The sequence below is a fragment of the Giraffa tippelskirchi genome, chromosome 8 (genome assembly GCF_054371585.1).
Source record: "Giraffa tippelskirchi isolate mGirTip1 chromosome 8, T2T-mGirTip1v1.2.pri, whole genome shotgun sequence".
Lineage (NCBI taxonomy): Eukaryota > Metazoa > Chordata > Mammalia > Artiodactyla > Giraffidae > Giraffa > Giraffa tippelskirchi.
Genome location: NC_137282.1, coordinates 75,287,402 through 75,302,521, shown reverse-complemented (window position 1 = coordinate 75,302,521; position 15,120 = coordinate 75,287,402). Strand labels below are relative to the sequence as shown.

Here is a 15,120-nt window from a genome sequence, read left to right as displayed (position 1 = left end):
TGCTGCTGCTGCTGTTGTTAAGTCGCATCAGTCGTGTCTGACTCTGTGCAACCCCATAGACGGCAGCCCACCAGACTCCCCTGTCCCTGTGATTCTCCAGGCGAGAGTACTGGAGTGGGTTGTCACTGCCTTCTCCGTCTACACAGCCTTAGGGAAGCATATTAGAAAACATTGCCTAGTATTAGCAACTGAACATTTTAAATGTGTGTGCACATCTTTCTTCTTTTCTGAATATTTTTCTATACAGTTTTTAGAATTGAGACGAAACTATGCAGGGTATACCCTGCATTTTATAAATTTAATATTGTAAGTCAGGGATTTGCTGAAGCATTGTTACAGATGCTTGGTAAGCACCACATGGTTTGGTTGCACTGTAATTTATTTGATGATTTATCTGTTGTTAAACATTTAGTTGGTTTCAATTTTTCTTTATGATAAATATGGCAAAGTATGTCTCTAAATAATGTTTTATTCTGTATTTTGAATCATGCCTTTAGTTACATTCCTAACAACACTGATACCCAAGCAAAGCTTATAATACTTTTACAGTTTGGGATGAAACTTTTCAAAAGTTGTGAAATTCCTTAGGGGATATGATGCACTCTGATTTTTGCTTACAGTTAGAATTATTTTCCCCACTTACAGAAATCAGTACATTCAAACACATCTTTTACTAAAAACCTTATCTTCTTCTTGGATTAACCTGGTGTCATTCAAACTCCTTTAAGCTGTGGAATTTTGTTTTTTTTTCAAATGCAAGATTTTGTGAAAACTCAATATAGGAAACGAATTTAAAGAAATAATTGCTTTGAGAGTTGCTTCAGGATCAAAGCCCGACTCCTTGACTCTATTTTACCACTTGTGCACTCTGACCCCTTCATGTAGCTGTCCCAGGAGCACAGTTTTTACCATATGGAGTGAAGGAACTCAATACTGATATTCAGCATTTTATTAGGAAACATTTTGTGTGCTAATTTTTATAGTCAAGTATTTACCTGGAAGTTTCAAACCTAACTTCATTTTCTTTCTGCATAATATGTTAAAAAAAGAGGGAGGGGAGATGATATAATTCTAAATAACACTTACTTAAGTAGATGCCCTCCCCCGATTTTTCAGCTTCCAGACAAAAAAAATTCGCAGAATTAACACTAACTAAGGTAAAAATTTTGGTACATTTGTTCTATTGTTAACATCCAGGGATAAACAAAGCTTACAATATATTGATATATAACTATAATGTATAAATATTGGCCAGAGCTATCTAGTTTATTTTGATGGTTATTTTTTAATATGTTTTACTTTTTATATGTGATTTCTAAGTTTACATTAAATGTTTGTGGAGATTGAAATAATTCTTCAGTTTCCGAGAAGCTTGTCCATAATCCCCATTTCTTAATGTTTTACTTTGATTACTTTGCTCTCTCTGCCTGCATTGACTTGATTTCTTCTTGAAATCTCTCTGCTGCTCTGCTGAGAATAAAAGGAGCAATTCTGTACTTGTGGCTCAGCTATTTGCCGAAAACAAACAGAGTGAAACAGTCAACTAAGCCCCTTCTAGGTCGCTACCACGATGAAGCTTTCTTCTTACAGGCTTGCAGCAGTTTTAATAGAATATTACTTTTTTAGAACTTTATACTTGAAAATGCCTGCTAGTTCTATAACTAAGTTAGCTTACTTTCCTGCTTCTACTCTTCAAAATGATAAAGTCTGATTTTATCTTAAGCCCAGAGGTATGAAGGTGACTGAGTGGAGGGTCAGTGTAACTGACTCAAGTGCAGGAAATGTCGAGTCAGGCACGTGAGGAGGGAAGAGAGGAAACTTTACTGAGTTGCAGACTACCTGTGAGGCCCACGGGGATCCCTGAGCAAAGCCAGGCTCATAAAGCTCGTGGTCCAATGCTTTGTCCTGAGCAAAGTGCTGAGAAGCGGGACAGAGCAGGCTGCGGAGACAGGGAGCAAGCCAGGGTAGATGATAGAGGGCACTTGAACCCAAGAAGGGGCCAAGGAAGAGATATGGAGGAAGTGGGGTGCGGGGTATCATACAGGACGATGAGTGCGGAGTCCCTGGGCCTGGGGCGACACAACAGTCCCTTGGGATTCATAGATTGACCCCAGGGTCCCCAGCAGATCATAAAGTCTTTGGATACTACAGTTCAGTTCAGTCGCTCAGTTGTGCCCAACTCTGGGACCCCATGGACTGCAGCACACCAGGCTTCCCTGTCCATCACCAACTCCTGGAGCTTACGCAAACTCATGTCCATCGAGTTGGTGATCCCATCCAACCGTCTCATCCTCTGTCGTCCCCTTCTCCCACCTTCAATCTTTCCCAGCATCAGGGTCTTTTCAAATGAGTCAGCTCTTCACATCGGATGGCCAAAGTATTCGAGTTTCAGTTTCACCATCAGTCCTTCCAATGAATATTCAGGACTGATTTCCTTTAGGATGGACTGGTTGGATCTCCTTGCAGTACAAGGAATTCTCTAGAGTCTTCTCCAACACCACAGTTCAAAAGCATCAATTCTTCCATGCTGAGCTTTCTTTATGTTCAACTCTCACATCCATATATGACTAGTGGAAAAACCATAGCCTTGACTAGACGGACCTTTGTTGGCAAAGTAATGTCTCTGCTTTTTAATATGCTATCTAGGTTGGTCATAACTTTCCTTCCAAGGAGTAAGCGTCTTTTAATGGCTTCAGTCACCATCTGCAGTGATTTTGGAGCACAAAAAAATAAAGTCAGCCACTGTTGCCACTGTTTCCCCATCTATTTGCCATGAAGTGATGGGACCGGATGGCATGATCTTAGTTTTCTGAATGTTGAGCTTCAAGCCAACTTTCTCACTCTTCTTTTCACTTTCATCAAGAGACTCTTTAGTTCTTCTTCTCTTTCTGCCATAAGGGTGGTGTCATCTGCATATCTGAGGTTATTGATATTTCTTTCAGCAATGTTGATTCCAGCTTGTGCTTCTTCCAGCCCAGAGTTTCTCATGATGTACTCTGCATATAAGTTGAATAATCAGGGTGACAATATACAACCTTGAGGTACTCCTTTCCTGATTTGGAACCAGTCTGTTGTTTCATGTCCAGTTCTAACTGTTGCTTCCTGATCTGCATACAGATTTCTCAAGAGGCAGGTTAGGTGGTCTGGTATTCCCAACTCTTTTTCCACAGTTTATTGTGATCCATACAGTCAAAGGCTTTGGCATAGTCAATGAAGCAGAAGTAGATGTTTTGCTGGAACTCTGGAACTTTTTCTGGGATACTCAAGCCCCTTATATAAAATGTCATAGTAATATTTGTATGTAAACTCCACACACATCCTCTCATATACTTTAATTTATTTCTAGAATACTTACAATACCTAATACAATGAAAATGCTATGTAAATAGTTGTCAGCATGCAGCAAACTTAACTTTTACTGTTTGGAACTTTCTAGGAATCTTTTTTGTATGTTTTTCATCTGCTGTTGGTATAATCTATGGATGCAAAGAACAGACTCATTGGGAAAGACCCTGATGCTGGGAAAGTTTGAGGACAGGAGGAGAAGGGGGCTACAGAGGATGAAATGGTTGGATGGCATCATCAACTAAATAGACATGAGTTTGAGCAAACTCCGGGAAATGGTGAAGGACAGGAAAGCCTGGCATCTGCAATCCACTCGGTCACAAAAAGTCAGACATGACTGAGCGACTGAACAACAACAAAATGGATATAGAGTCTGCAGACACAGACAGCCAAGTGTGTACTCTTTGCTAGGATCATGGAGGGAGAGTGGAAGGGAGGAATGAGAGAAAAAAAGGGAAGAAAGAGAGGGAGGAACAGTATTTATAGTGTCTTCAAATATGTTGTCTTACAAATATTTATCTGCCCGATATATACGGTTTACTATATACATAACATTTTGTATTAGATGATTATATAAACTGAATTACATCTATTTTTTTTTACTATGTGGAAAAAATTACAAGATCCATTTCTCTTCAAAAGAGTATTTATTCCAATGCTAATTGGTATCCTCAGTGTATTATATTTTACCTTACTGATCTATTCCTTGTCACTTTTCCTAGATGATCCATTTTAAGTTTTCATGTATCTGTTTCCTACTCAGAATCTCTTTATCAATTGGCGCATCTCTGTTATCATCATATTCAAGGACTTATCTGAAATTCAAAACCAAGTGCACATTCCAAACTCTGCCTGATGTAAAGATTAGGGTGACTACTTCTTTTAAGATCACTGTGTTTTCAAAGCCAGCTCACAGAAAATGAAGCAAAGAGGGCTACATACTTTTAAGACTCAAAATGTTGCCAACTTATTTCTGTCTTCCTTTGACAATAAGGTTGAGCTGCCTGTGAAAGTCAGGTGTATCATAACTGCACATGACAGATCTTAGAAAAGACTTAATTCACTTCTTTCTTTAGTGGTAGTTCAGTTCACAGGGGAATATAATTGGTATACTGTTAAGTTTTCACAGAACTAAACTAACAAATCAGAAGAAAGAAACCCTCTTTCCGATTGTGTGTCATGATTTTGGATTCAGAAAATATTTGCCACCCACCAAGAGTGGCGCTTGATGGAGGTACTTGTGTCTGAGGCCACTTTTAAATGTACTTTCTCTCTTCTGTCCCTTGCAGCTGAGGGGGCCTGTGGGGGAACCTTGCGGGGGACAAGCAGCAGCATCTCCAGCCCCCACTTCCCTTCCGAGTATGAGAACAATGCCGACTGCACGTGGACCATCCTCGCGGAGCCTGGGGACACCATCGCGCTGGTCTTCACTGATTTCCAGCTCGAAGAAGGATACGACTTCTTAGAGATCAGTGGGACAGAAGCGCCATCCATATGGTGAGTGCTGGACAAGAGATGTCCTTCTTTCTTGCCTTGCTCTTCTGGCAGCTAAAATGTAACCTATAGGGTGAATGATTTGTCAAAGCTTCTGGGATGTTTCTGTGCTGGTCTTGGAGCTAGAGAAGTTGTCTGGTCCTGGACACTGGAATTTGCCTCAGTTTGTATGAAGCTACACAGAAGAGTCAGCTAAGTGAGCTGAGCTAGTTTTGGATTTGGTCTGGAGTTGATTCAGTGTCAACAGATATTTTTAGATGGTGGTGATTTTAAAATGCTGTGGTACCAGTCCTCTGTCGCCTGTGCTACAAATGTGTGATTACGTACATCTTTTCCTCCCTGGAGACCATATGACCAACATGTGCAGGTCACAAGGGAACCGTAAATGCTCATCTGATACATACACAATGCTGGTTATCTGATCAGTTCCCTGGTGTGTGTGCTGGCGGTGACAAGAGAAAACCCAGTCGAATCCACTGTAGCCTCTGGTTTCTGCTGTTTCTTGCATGAGCAGACTTTGCTGTGTCCATAATACAACTGAAGAATAGATGTTTAAAGATTTAAAGTATACATCGAATTAAGTCACTTGATATGAGTTGAACTGGATTTTTTTGGTCTTGTTTTAATGTTTTAATTTCTTAGCATTTTAAGAACTGCAACTGCTACCTATTTCAGTCTTCACCAACAAGGAAACTCCACTGTGAGTTCAAAATAAGTTGGAATAGAGGAAATACTGGCTCTTGATGCATTGGTGGAGGGGATGAAATGAGTGATTTTGAATGTCTTATGGGTTTAAGTTTACATTTCAGTACAGAGACTGATGGATAAAAATATCGAACCTGACAAATGTCATAAGTTAAACCACCTGTTTTTAAACCAATTATCAACCCTAAATTTTACTTTATTTTCCAAGGCTCAACATTCAATGCAGAGAATTTGTATTTATAGACCGTTATTTCCTTTCATGAATTTTATTGTCCTTATGTTAAATGTTACTTCAATTAAGAGAAAAATAACCACTGCCTCTGTGATCTTTGTTTTCCATTTCATTCATCTGAGCAATACTTTTAGATAGAGCAAGGTTACCCTTTTGTTTATTTCATGTTATGCAGTTTAAGTTTTAAGACTCAAAGATTGATTATGTTATTAACTGTGTAGCTTCTTGTAATGTCAGAGTTCATGGAACCTGATACCAAACTGAAAGTTGAGTGTCCTGGATTCTGCTCCAAGTTCTCTCGCAAATCATAGCTGTGACCTTGAACAAATCATTTAACTGCTTATATAAAAAGAGGCTGTACTAAATGAGCTGTACTGTTTTAAATTAACTCATTCAACATCTACTGAGTGCCTTTCTCTGTCCATCAGTGTAAGAGATTCAGTGATGCAACACTCTCCTGGATCTAAAATCACCTTGTTTTAGTTTTCAGAAAACCATTGCAGTGCAAAAATACATGGTGACACAGTCTCAGAAATTCAGCCATTCCTTGTAAAGGCCTTATTTATGGGAGATTCCAGAGATCTCAGGCATTTCCTGGATATGATATCAGGTTTGGAGGGGGGAGTGGAAAAAGTGAGGCATATTGGACGATGGTTGTATTAATAGCACCCACAGTCAGGGTTGGCTTTTGCCAAACAAACTTTGCTTATACAAGAAAGGATACTCTACAGTGTGAATGTCCGTGTCCAAGTGTGAAAGAGAAACAGGGATGCTGAGCAGAGACAGCAAGCACAGTGGCACAGAGTCCTGCAGAAGACCTCGTGGTCCTTCACACAGCGTGAGTCACCCTGAGCAAGCAGACCCCTCGATTTCTTTGGTCCGCGGGAGGTGGCCTGCAGGACTGAGCTGATCTTGCTTGACGTGGTTTTACCCATTTCTTCTTTTCTCATCCCTGCTGATTTCTCTCGCATCCTCTCCTCCTCTCTGTTTTGTCTCCACCAGTCCTTTCCTCCCACTCGAGTCCCCTCCTCCTTCAATATCAGACTCAGAAAAGCGTGTGTGGATGGGCTCTTGAAGGTGCTAAAATTGTGATCTGTCGGAAATGCTGGATGGGGCACGGCCACGTGGGGGCCTGACAACAACAGCTCGCAGCCCTCATCATGGAGGGAATGTTGGAGGAATCACCCTGTGTCTTCCTGGTGTTTGGATGTAGACGGAAATGGCTTCCAGCTCTCTGAACTCTTTCTCTTGGTGTTTGCCAGGACACCACGTTCAACAACAATCCAGCAGCAGTGGGCAGGACCTGAGCAGTTGTTGAAAACACCCCAGATGGGACTTCCACCCTGTGTGCCTTCTGGTCTAATAAACTGGGTTTCCTGTTGGTTCATTGTGGTTCCTCTCTTCTGATGGTCCTCATCAGACATGTATGGAGCTGTGTTGGTAATTACTTTCTTGAGATGACTTGCCTCGTCCTGTTGGCGTGCACAAAGCCCTGTGCACTAGTTTTTGGCATCCTTGCCCGTTTCTGACAAAGAGTCTTAGGGGCACAAAGGATGGGAGATGACAAAGCTGAGGGAGCAGGTGAGGGGCGAGGCTGTGTCCGAAGGCCTCTGAACCCACACCACGTTCTCTTTTCACTAGAAGACTGTCCCCCCAGTGGAACAGTCCAGGTCTGAGACTAAGGTCTGTCGGGGAGGTTCCCTTTTCTCTATTTCAGGACTGACACTGGGGTTTGGACCCTAAAGCCTTGAGCAGGCCACCACCATAAGGGAGATGGGCCACTGGAGAAGCCTCTGAGCACACAAGTGCGTCAGAAGAGTCAGGGACGGCAGAGCTTCTCGGGGTGACATTGAGTGTTTACCACAATCACAAAGAGGAGTATCTTGACATGGCCATAGGACCACTTTACAAGGGAATGCTCTTCAGTGGAGGCAGAAAAGGAAAACATGGTTTTCCGAAATTGCTACTGAAACATACGTGGGCACATTTACAATACAAAGCGGAGCCACTGGGTTACCTTCCCAGATTTATACAAATGCATAATAGAACTTCTCTTCAAAAGACTATTATTTGACTGTAATTTTCGAGTGACAGCCTCTGCCATGTGTCAGGTTCTAAATTGGTATATTTAAAAGATTTACCCATCCCGGAACTGCAAGAAAAATACTAGGTGGCCATGTAGGTGGGTGTACTTCATCTCAGCGCAAGGTTCCATGGCAATGACAGCAGGGCAGTGCTAATGGCTATGTGTGTAGAAAGCGTGCACACACGCATATAATCTTCCAATAATCTATTTTTAAAAGAGAGACTATACAAGCAAGGGCACTCTGAGAAGAAGCTACTTGGAAAACTGTTAAGAACAATAATAGGATTAGCCTTATTTTCAATTCATTTGGAGTGAAGTTACCAACTCAGCTATGTTTTATGTAAGGGTTGTCATGGCTACAGCAGAGGCAGTCTAAAAATGGTGGATGATGTCAAGTTCCAAAATTGTCCACATGTTAATCTTGGTGTGTCGGGGGGAGGGGAAGAGGGAAGTGGTATTTGCTTTAGCCTAAGCCACTCTGTGTGCATCAGATGAAGCTCAGTTTGTTTTGAACTAGTTAGATTCTAAGTTTAGACAGGTCAGCCTCTTATACCTTCAATACCTTCTTTAAAGGGAGAGCCGTCAGTCCTACTTGTCTTTGCGGTGTGGTCCAGTAATTACAATTTTTCCTGCAGTCAGAAACCTGGTTAGCAGTGAAGCTAACCATCCCTTCTTACCCTCTGAAATGATCCAATCTAACTCCTAGTTCCAGAAATATCAAGAGGAAAAAAAAAAGATTGATTTTATTTCAGCGTTAAGCTACTAAGGTTTCTAAATTAAGTGGTGGTTAAAAGAATTGGAACATCACAGAGTCTTGACAAAAGACCACAAAGAGAGTGTTTGATATCTTTAAAATAGGCGCTCATATCTGGGCATAATTATCTACCCTGTTTTGAAACAGAGTTGGTGTGTCTAGGGGTAGAGAAGGAAGAAAAATAGGAACTCACGAATGTGTTTAAAATGTGCCCCCAGACTTACTTAAACGCATCTGTTTCTTAAAAAACCTTCAGTGACTGAGCCATGGCAATTGGAATAAAACTCAACTGAAGCCTTAACAGATCATTCAAGGCTTTTCAGAGCATGGCCCACCCTGCCCACCAGCCTGGCCTTTTCCCTCCCCAGCAAACACCCTCACTTTGCTGCATTAAATGCACCCTGGTCTTCACCTTCTCAGATGTTTGTGTCTCTTGCGCATATGTTTAGGAGCCAGCCTCCATGTGGAATGCCCAGGCTGCTGAGCTGAACAGACATTAAAAGAACGTAAGTGACATGTAGGTGGTGGCACATGGGGAAGAGTACCACCAGGAGGGCATAGAGCTTTACACCATTGTCCTCCCTGGAAAACCACACTGATCATAAACTCAAGAATGCTTCCTAGCCCACTCAGACTAACCCTGACTTCTTATATCAGTAGAAAATCTGTTACATATGATTTTTTTTTTCCTAAGGCTTAAGTTTAGTTATTCACTAAACTACATGACTCTACCCCTTTGCCTATCCGGACTGTGCGAGATTACATGTTAGACAACAAAAAGTAGTCTCGTAACTACACTTTATTCTGTTGCCATTAACCAGGCAAAACTTCACCATTAAATCAATCTAATCAGCGGTTTGCTGAAGCCAAAACAGAACTTCAAAGGAACTGGCAACGCTGAGTGAACTACAAAGAACCCTTGAAGGGTCAATTAACACCTGCAGTGTTTATCCAGCTTGTCACTTAATTGATAATTGAGTTGGTGTCTATTTAATTTCTAATGAGGATGGATTATAGAGGCATATACAGGGCCGTCAACACCCAAAAGCAGTCCCTCGGCTTACCTGCTGCATGTACTAAAAGGCCTCTCCCTCTTCATTTTGTTTTTTAGCTGTTCATTTTAATGTCATTTCATGGAGAATTTGCAAAACCAGCTGAGAGCGTCAGTTTATCGCCCAGCCCAGGTTCCCCTAATAGTCACATCTTATACATCTGTAGCATTGTCATGGAAACCAAGAGGTTAACACTGATACTTACTCACTGACGGACCTTTGTCTGCCCCAGAACTCAGTCTAGGAATCTGTGTGGCACTGAATTGTGTCTTTCATGGCCTCCAAGTGATGACTGTTTCTAGTGTTTTTGTTTCCATAATGTTGACCTCCCTCATGTTAACGGTCCAATCTGGTCGTGTTGTTTTGGGGAAAAAGGTGGCATTTTTCAGGTGGAAGGAGAAAGAGGCCATAGAGCATGCTTCTATGACCACTATATGGTTTGCTTTTTTTTATGTTTTCCATTTTAAATTTAAATGTGATAATTATGTCACACAGACCTATTGTAATGTTGCATTTCAGCATTTTCTATGGAGCAAGCAAAACATAAACAGATATCGTGCGTGTGTGTGTGTGTGTGTGTGTGTGTGTGTGTATCAATTTATGAATTTCTACTTTACTTGAACCTCTGCACACTCTCCAAAGGCCTGAGGCCATAAGTAACATGATAACATGATGTCATTATAACCCTTTTCCTAAGTCCCTCTTGTACTCAAAATATCTTTCTCTAAAAATTTCCTTGAATAACACGTTATTCTAAAAACAACTTACACTGAATAATAACATTCACTAGGTATTGCTAAGTACCAGGCAAGTGTGTAAGCAGTCACCACGACTTAGAGATACTCTTTTCCCCATTTCATAGGTGAGACAGTGAACTCAGAGAAGTTAATGTCTTGCCTCACAGCCTCACAGATTCCAGGTGGCAGAGCAGGAGTTGAAAGAGAGACAGTCCCAGATCATAATTCTTCATTTATTTAAATACATCAAGATGATACTCCTATATGACCTTTAAGTCAAGATAATAAAAGTAAATAAGAATAATTTTACTTTTTTTTATTAAAAATAAAAGCATGTTATACTGCAGAATCGTCCCAGAGTGACTGCTGTTTTGTCTGGCCTCACTGAACACCATGGGAAGCATGAGGCTGCTCCAAAGCTAGATCTGAGCCCATTACCCCCAGAGGTGACTCAAGGACCCTCCTTTTAAAGTCTTCCTTTTCTGTGTTACTATGTGTAAGATAAGGTGATAAATCTTACTTGTTATGTATAAATTATCTGTGTTACAGGCAATGGGAAAGTTTTCCCCTTAAGGAATATAAATTCATTTCACAAAATACAAATTGCCTGTTTTTTTGTTGATGGTTTTTGTTTGTTTAGTTGGTTGTTGTCATTGTTTCTTTGCAGTTTATCCCTCTCTTTGTATGTGGTCTTTTGCCCAGGAAGCAAAATTACAATTAAATTAACACTTTTAAATAAATTTCCCTTTTAAAAACACACTTTCTTTTAAGAGAGTCCGTTGTGCAAATTCTATTTTATCCATTCTCAGATAATAGTTGTAAGCTTTCTTTTATTCCCCAAATCAGCCAAATTTGTATGTCATGGTTTTCCAATTGTACATTTTGATGTCTTCATTTAAAGTTTCTCTCCAATTCTGACTATCTAATTTTCATGGAGCACTGGTTAGGAGAATAAGGTAATTTAGTGCAATCTAAAGCATCTCTGAAGAATGTGACAATTTATTGCTCAGGTTCCATACTGTGGGCACACTGCATGCAAACTCGGAGAGTCCTGTCTGTGAGCAGCGGCTGGAACAATGAACGTTTCCCATCAGTGAGCTTTAATAAGCTCAAGCACTGAAGTCATTCTGATTTGAAACCCTTTAGACAACTTGGTTCAGTTCTGTTCAGTCGCTCAGTCATGTCTGACTCTTTGCGACCCCGTAGACTGCAGCATGCCAGGCCTCCCTATCCATCGCCTGCTCCCGGAGTTTACTCAAACTCATGTCCATTGAGTCAGTGATGCCATCCAACCATCTCATCCTTTGTCATCCCCTTCTCCTCATGCCTTCCATCTTTCCCAGCATCAGGGTCTTTTTCAGTGAGTCAGTTCTTCGAATCAGGTGGCCAAAGAATTGGAGCTTCAGCTTCAGCATCAGTCCTTCCAATGAATAATCAGAACTGATTTCCTTTAGGATGGACTGGTTGGATCTCCTTGCTGTCCAAGGGACTCTCAAGAGTCTTCTCCAACACCACAGTTCAAAAGCATCAGTTCTTCTGTGCTCAGCTTTCTTTATAGTCCAACTCTCACATCCATACATGACTACTGGAAAAACCATAGCTTTGACTAGACAGACCTTTGTCAGCAAAATAATGTCTCTGCTTTTTAATATGCTGTCTAGTTTAGTCATAACTTTTCTTCCAAGGAGCAAGCGTCTTTTAATTTCATGGCAATTAGAGTCCATCTTTTCTTTAAAAAACCAGGAGATTTTTGTTTTTGTGAATTATGCACTTTAAAGCAGCTGGAACTTGGGGAACCTCCTAAGGCGATTCCTTTGTGGTTGGATAGGGAAGCTGCATCCTGCAATGATCAGTGCCTTGCCCCGCACTGCAGGACATTTATACATAACTGTCCTTTCCTAGGACAGAAGGCCGGTCTCTGTGTATCCTCAGAGCCCGGCCCACGGCCTTCGGAGCCGTTCTCCTCTGGGTGGGGCAGCAGGGCCTGTTCCCTCTAGTTTCTCCATCCTCTTGCCACAGCAGGCAGCTTGGGATAGCAGCTAAGTGAAGCCTACTCACTCAGTCTAGGGATATGGCCTCGGTTTTGCAACTTGCAAGGTTGAGGATGCAGAGCGGGCTGCTGTAAGTCCCAGGCTGGTGTCTGTGAGATGGGAATGGCCCTGACAGGACTGCAGAGGCTTGTGAAATGGAGCAAATGAGGGGTTGTTTGCAAAGCCCTCGGCCCAAGGCCTGCAACATACAGTGATTTCTATAACTGGCGGTATGTCTATTGCTCTAAGAAACAGTGCCATAGAGACTCCAGAGTTCTGAAAACCTTACACTTTTGTTTTTAACCTGTATTTAATTTTAAAGGGCTATTTTAGAAAATAACCTTTTTTTTTTTTAAATTATAAACGCTTTGTTTTTTCTATGCTGAACCTTTCAAATCTGTGTCTTCTCTTTGCTATGCACCTCTGTGAAAATAAAACTGAAGTCATAATACTGTTTGAAGGAAATGTTAGGACCCCTGTTTGTTTTTGGAAATGTGTTCAGCAACAGTAAGTCGAATTTCATATTCAAGGATATTGTCATATACACCATTCATTTATTTTTATTTTTTGAAAATCCAAATGCTATATATGCCCAGGTCATTATGCTATTAAAAGTAGACAACTTAGAAAAAATATAATGTAAGAACCATAGAATTTGTACCAAAGTATACATGCGTCTATTTGGCAAACTCTTTAAAGCACCTAACATGTACCCACAATTGTGATAGATGCTAGTCCAGGGCTTCTCAAATGCATTGTGTGTAGGAATCACCCAGGATCTTTTTTCCATTCAGATTACAACTCAAGAGATCTGAGAAAGGCACTGAGATTCTACATTTCAAGCAAGTTCCCTGGTGATGTGGGCACCCCTGCTCTGTGGACCAGACCAAGAAGTGAGGATCTAGAATGTCTGTGGGTGGACAGATAGTGGGCAATAAGATAACTGTGATAACATCAGATTAAATTTCCAGATTACAATACAGTATGATTAACTATAGTCACAATACGAAATATTGAATCCTCAGAACTTACCCATCTTAGAACTGGAAATTTGTATCCTTTGACCAAATCTCCCCATTTCCCCCCACCATCCAGACCCTGGCAACTACCATTCTAGTGTTGTAGTACATGAGTTATTTTGTTTTTTAATTTAGATTCTATTTGTAAGTGATGTGGAGTATTTGTCTTTTTCTGACTTATTTCACTTCATCTACCAACCTCCAGGCTCATCCATGTTGTCACAAATGGTAGGATTTTCTTCTTTTATTGCTGAATAATATTCCTCTGTGTGTGTGTGTAGCATTTTCTTTACTCATTTATCCGTAGATGGACACTTATGTTGGTTCCATAACTTGGCTGTTGTGAATAATGTTACAACAAGTACAAGACTGCAGATATTTCTTTGAGATAATGATTTCATTTCTTTTGGTCTTATACCCAGAACTGGGATTGCTGGATCCTATTCTAGTTTTATTTTTAATTTTTGGAGAAGCCTCCATACTGATTTCCATTGTTAAGAGAATAGATCTTAAAAGTTCTCACCATACACACACAGCTATGTAACATGACTGGATATGTAAATTACTTGGGTTGTGGTAAATGCTGCATTTCCTAATGTATATGTATATCAAATCATCATGTTACACATGTTAAACTTATACAATTTTGTTAGGTATTCCTCAGTAGAGATGGGAAAGTATTATTAATAATAATTTCAAGTTTTCTTGAAAAGTGGAAAAATTTTAGTAGTTATTGCAGAGTATGATAATATAAGCTATCTGGTCTTTGTTGGAAAATGTCTTGTAATTTTATAAAGGGTTGCTGGTGCAAAATTGGGCCAATCTGGAAAGATTGAATTCATCCCTGAGTTTCCAGTTTGGGCTTCATATCATCAGTATACACCCCCCATCCACTCCTTGGAGATTCCGACTTTATTAGCTGAACCAGCTCGGCTGTGGTGTTGACCGCTAGGAGTTGGGCGGGAGGGTGGTCAGAAGAAAAAGAAATACAGTATTTCAGTGGCTGGCAAACATTTTCAGCAGTATTAGCATGTTTCCAGTCTATTGATAGGTGTGCTTTGAAAATAAACTTGGGCAAACTCCTGGAGATAGTGAAGGACAGGGAGGCTTGTGGTGCTGTAGTCCATGGGATCACAAAGAGTCAGAATGACTTAGAGACTGAACAACAACAGCAATTGAAAATGAAACCATTCTGAACTCTTTCAGAGAACACTGGGTTAAAGAGTTAGGTTCATTTGCCAAAGATTCTCAGTCTTTCAATACCTTACTGGCCAGGGTCTGTTCAGCCATCAGCTAGAGGAGGTAGCCATTCACCAAGCATACTTGATCATGAATCGCATGTCTTTGGTGGGATGTAGATTAACACCTGGGACTGTGAGTTAGGAAAAAACTCTGCTCTCTGACACATCACAGAGACTGACCTGATCTGAGTCCAGGCAAGGTTACATTCCATTTTGCGCCCAAGACTGAAAGTGACTTGATCCTCACTTGACGTTTCTTCTAGCCTTGCCCTCAATCCCTTTGCTCCATCTGCAAAGCCTCCTGTTCTGCTGTGTCAGCAAAGGCCTTGGTCATCAGCTCAGGTGATGAGAGAGAGAGTTGGCTTTGGAGTGAGAGTGATGATGGGTTAAAATGTGGTTTTTTATTCTGTGTAGCTGGGTGATTT

At 40.9% G+C, this 15,120-nt stretch overlaps 1 protein-coding gene across 1 annotated transcript in view; it reads left to right on the top strand.

Moving 5' to 3' along the window:
* Positions 1-15,120, top strand: part of CSMD1 (CUB and Sushi multiple domains 1) — a 1,578,457-nt gene that overhangs the window by 581,832 nt on the left and 981,505 nt on the right. Inside the window, exon 4 of the mRNA XM_081517452.1 lies at positions 4,635-4,842. Within this exon, the coding sequence (XP_081373578.1) occupies positions 4,635-4,842 (208 nt within the window). The remainder of the gene's footprint in view (positions 1-4,634; positions 4,843-15,120) is intronic.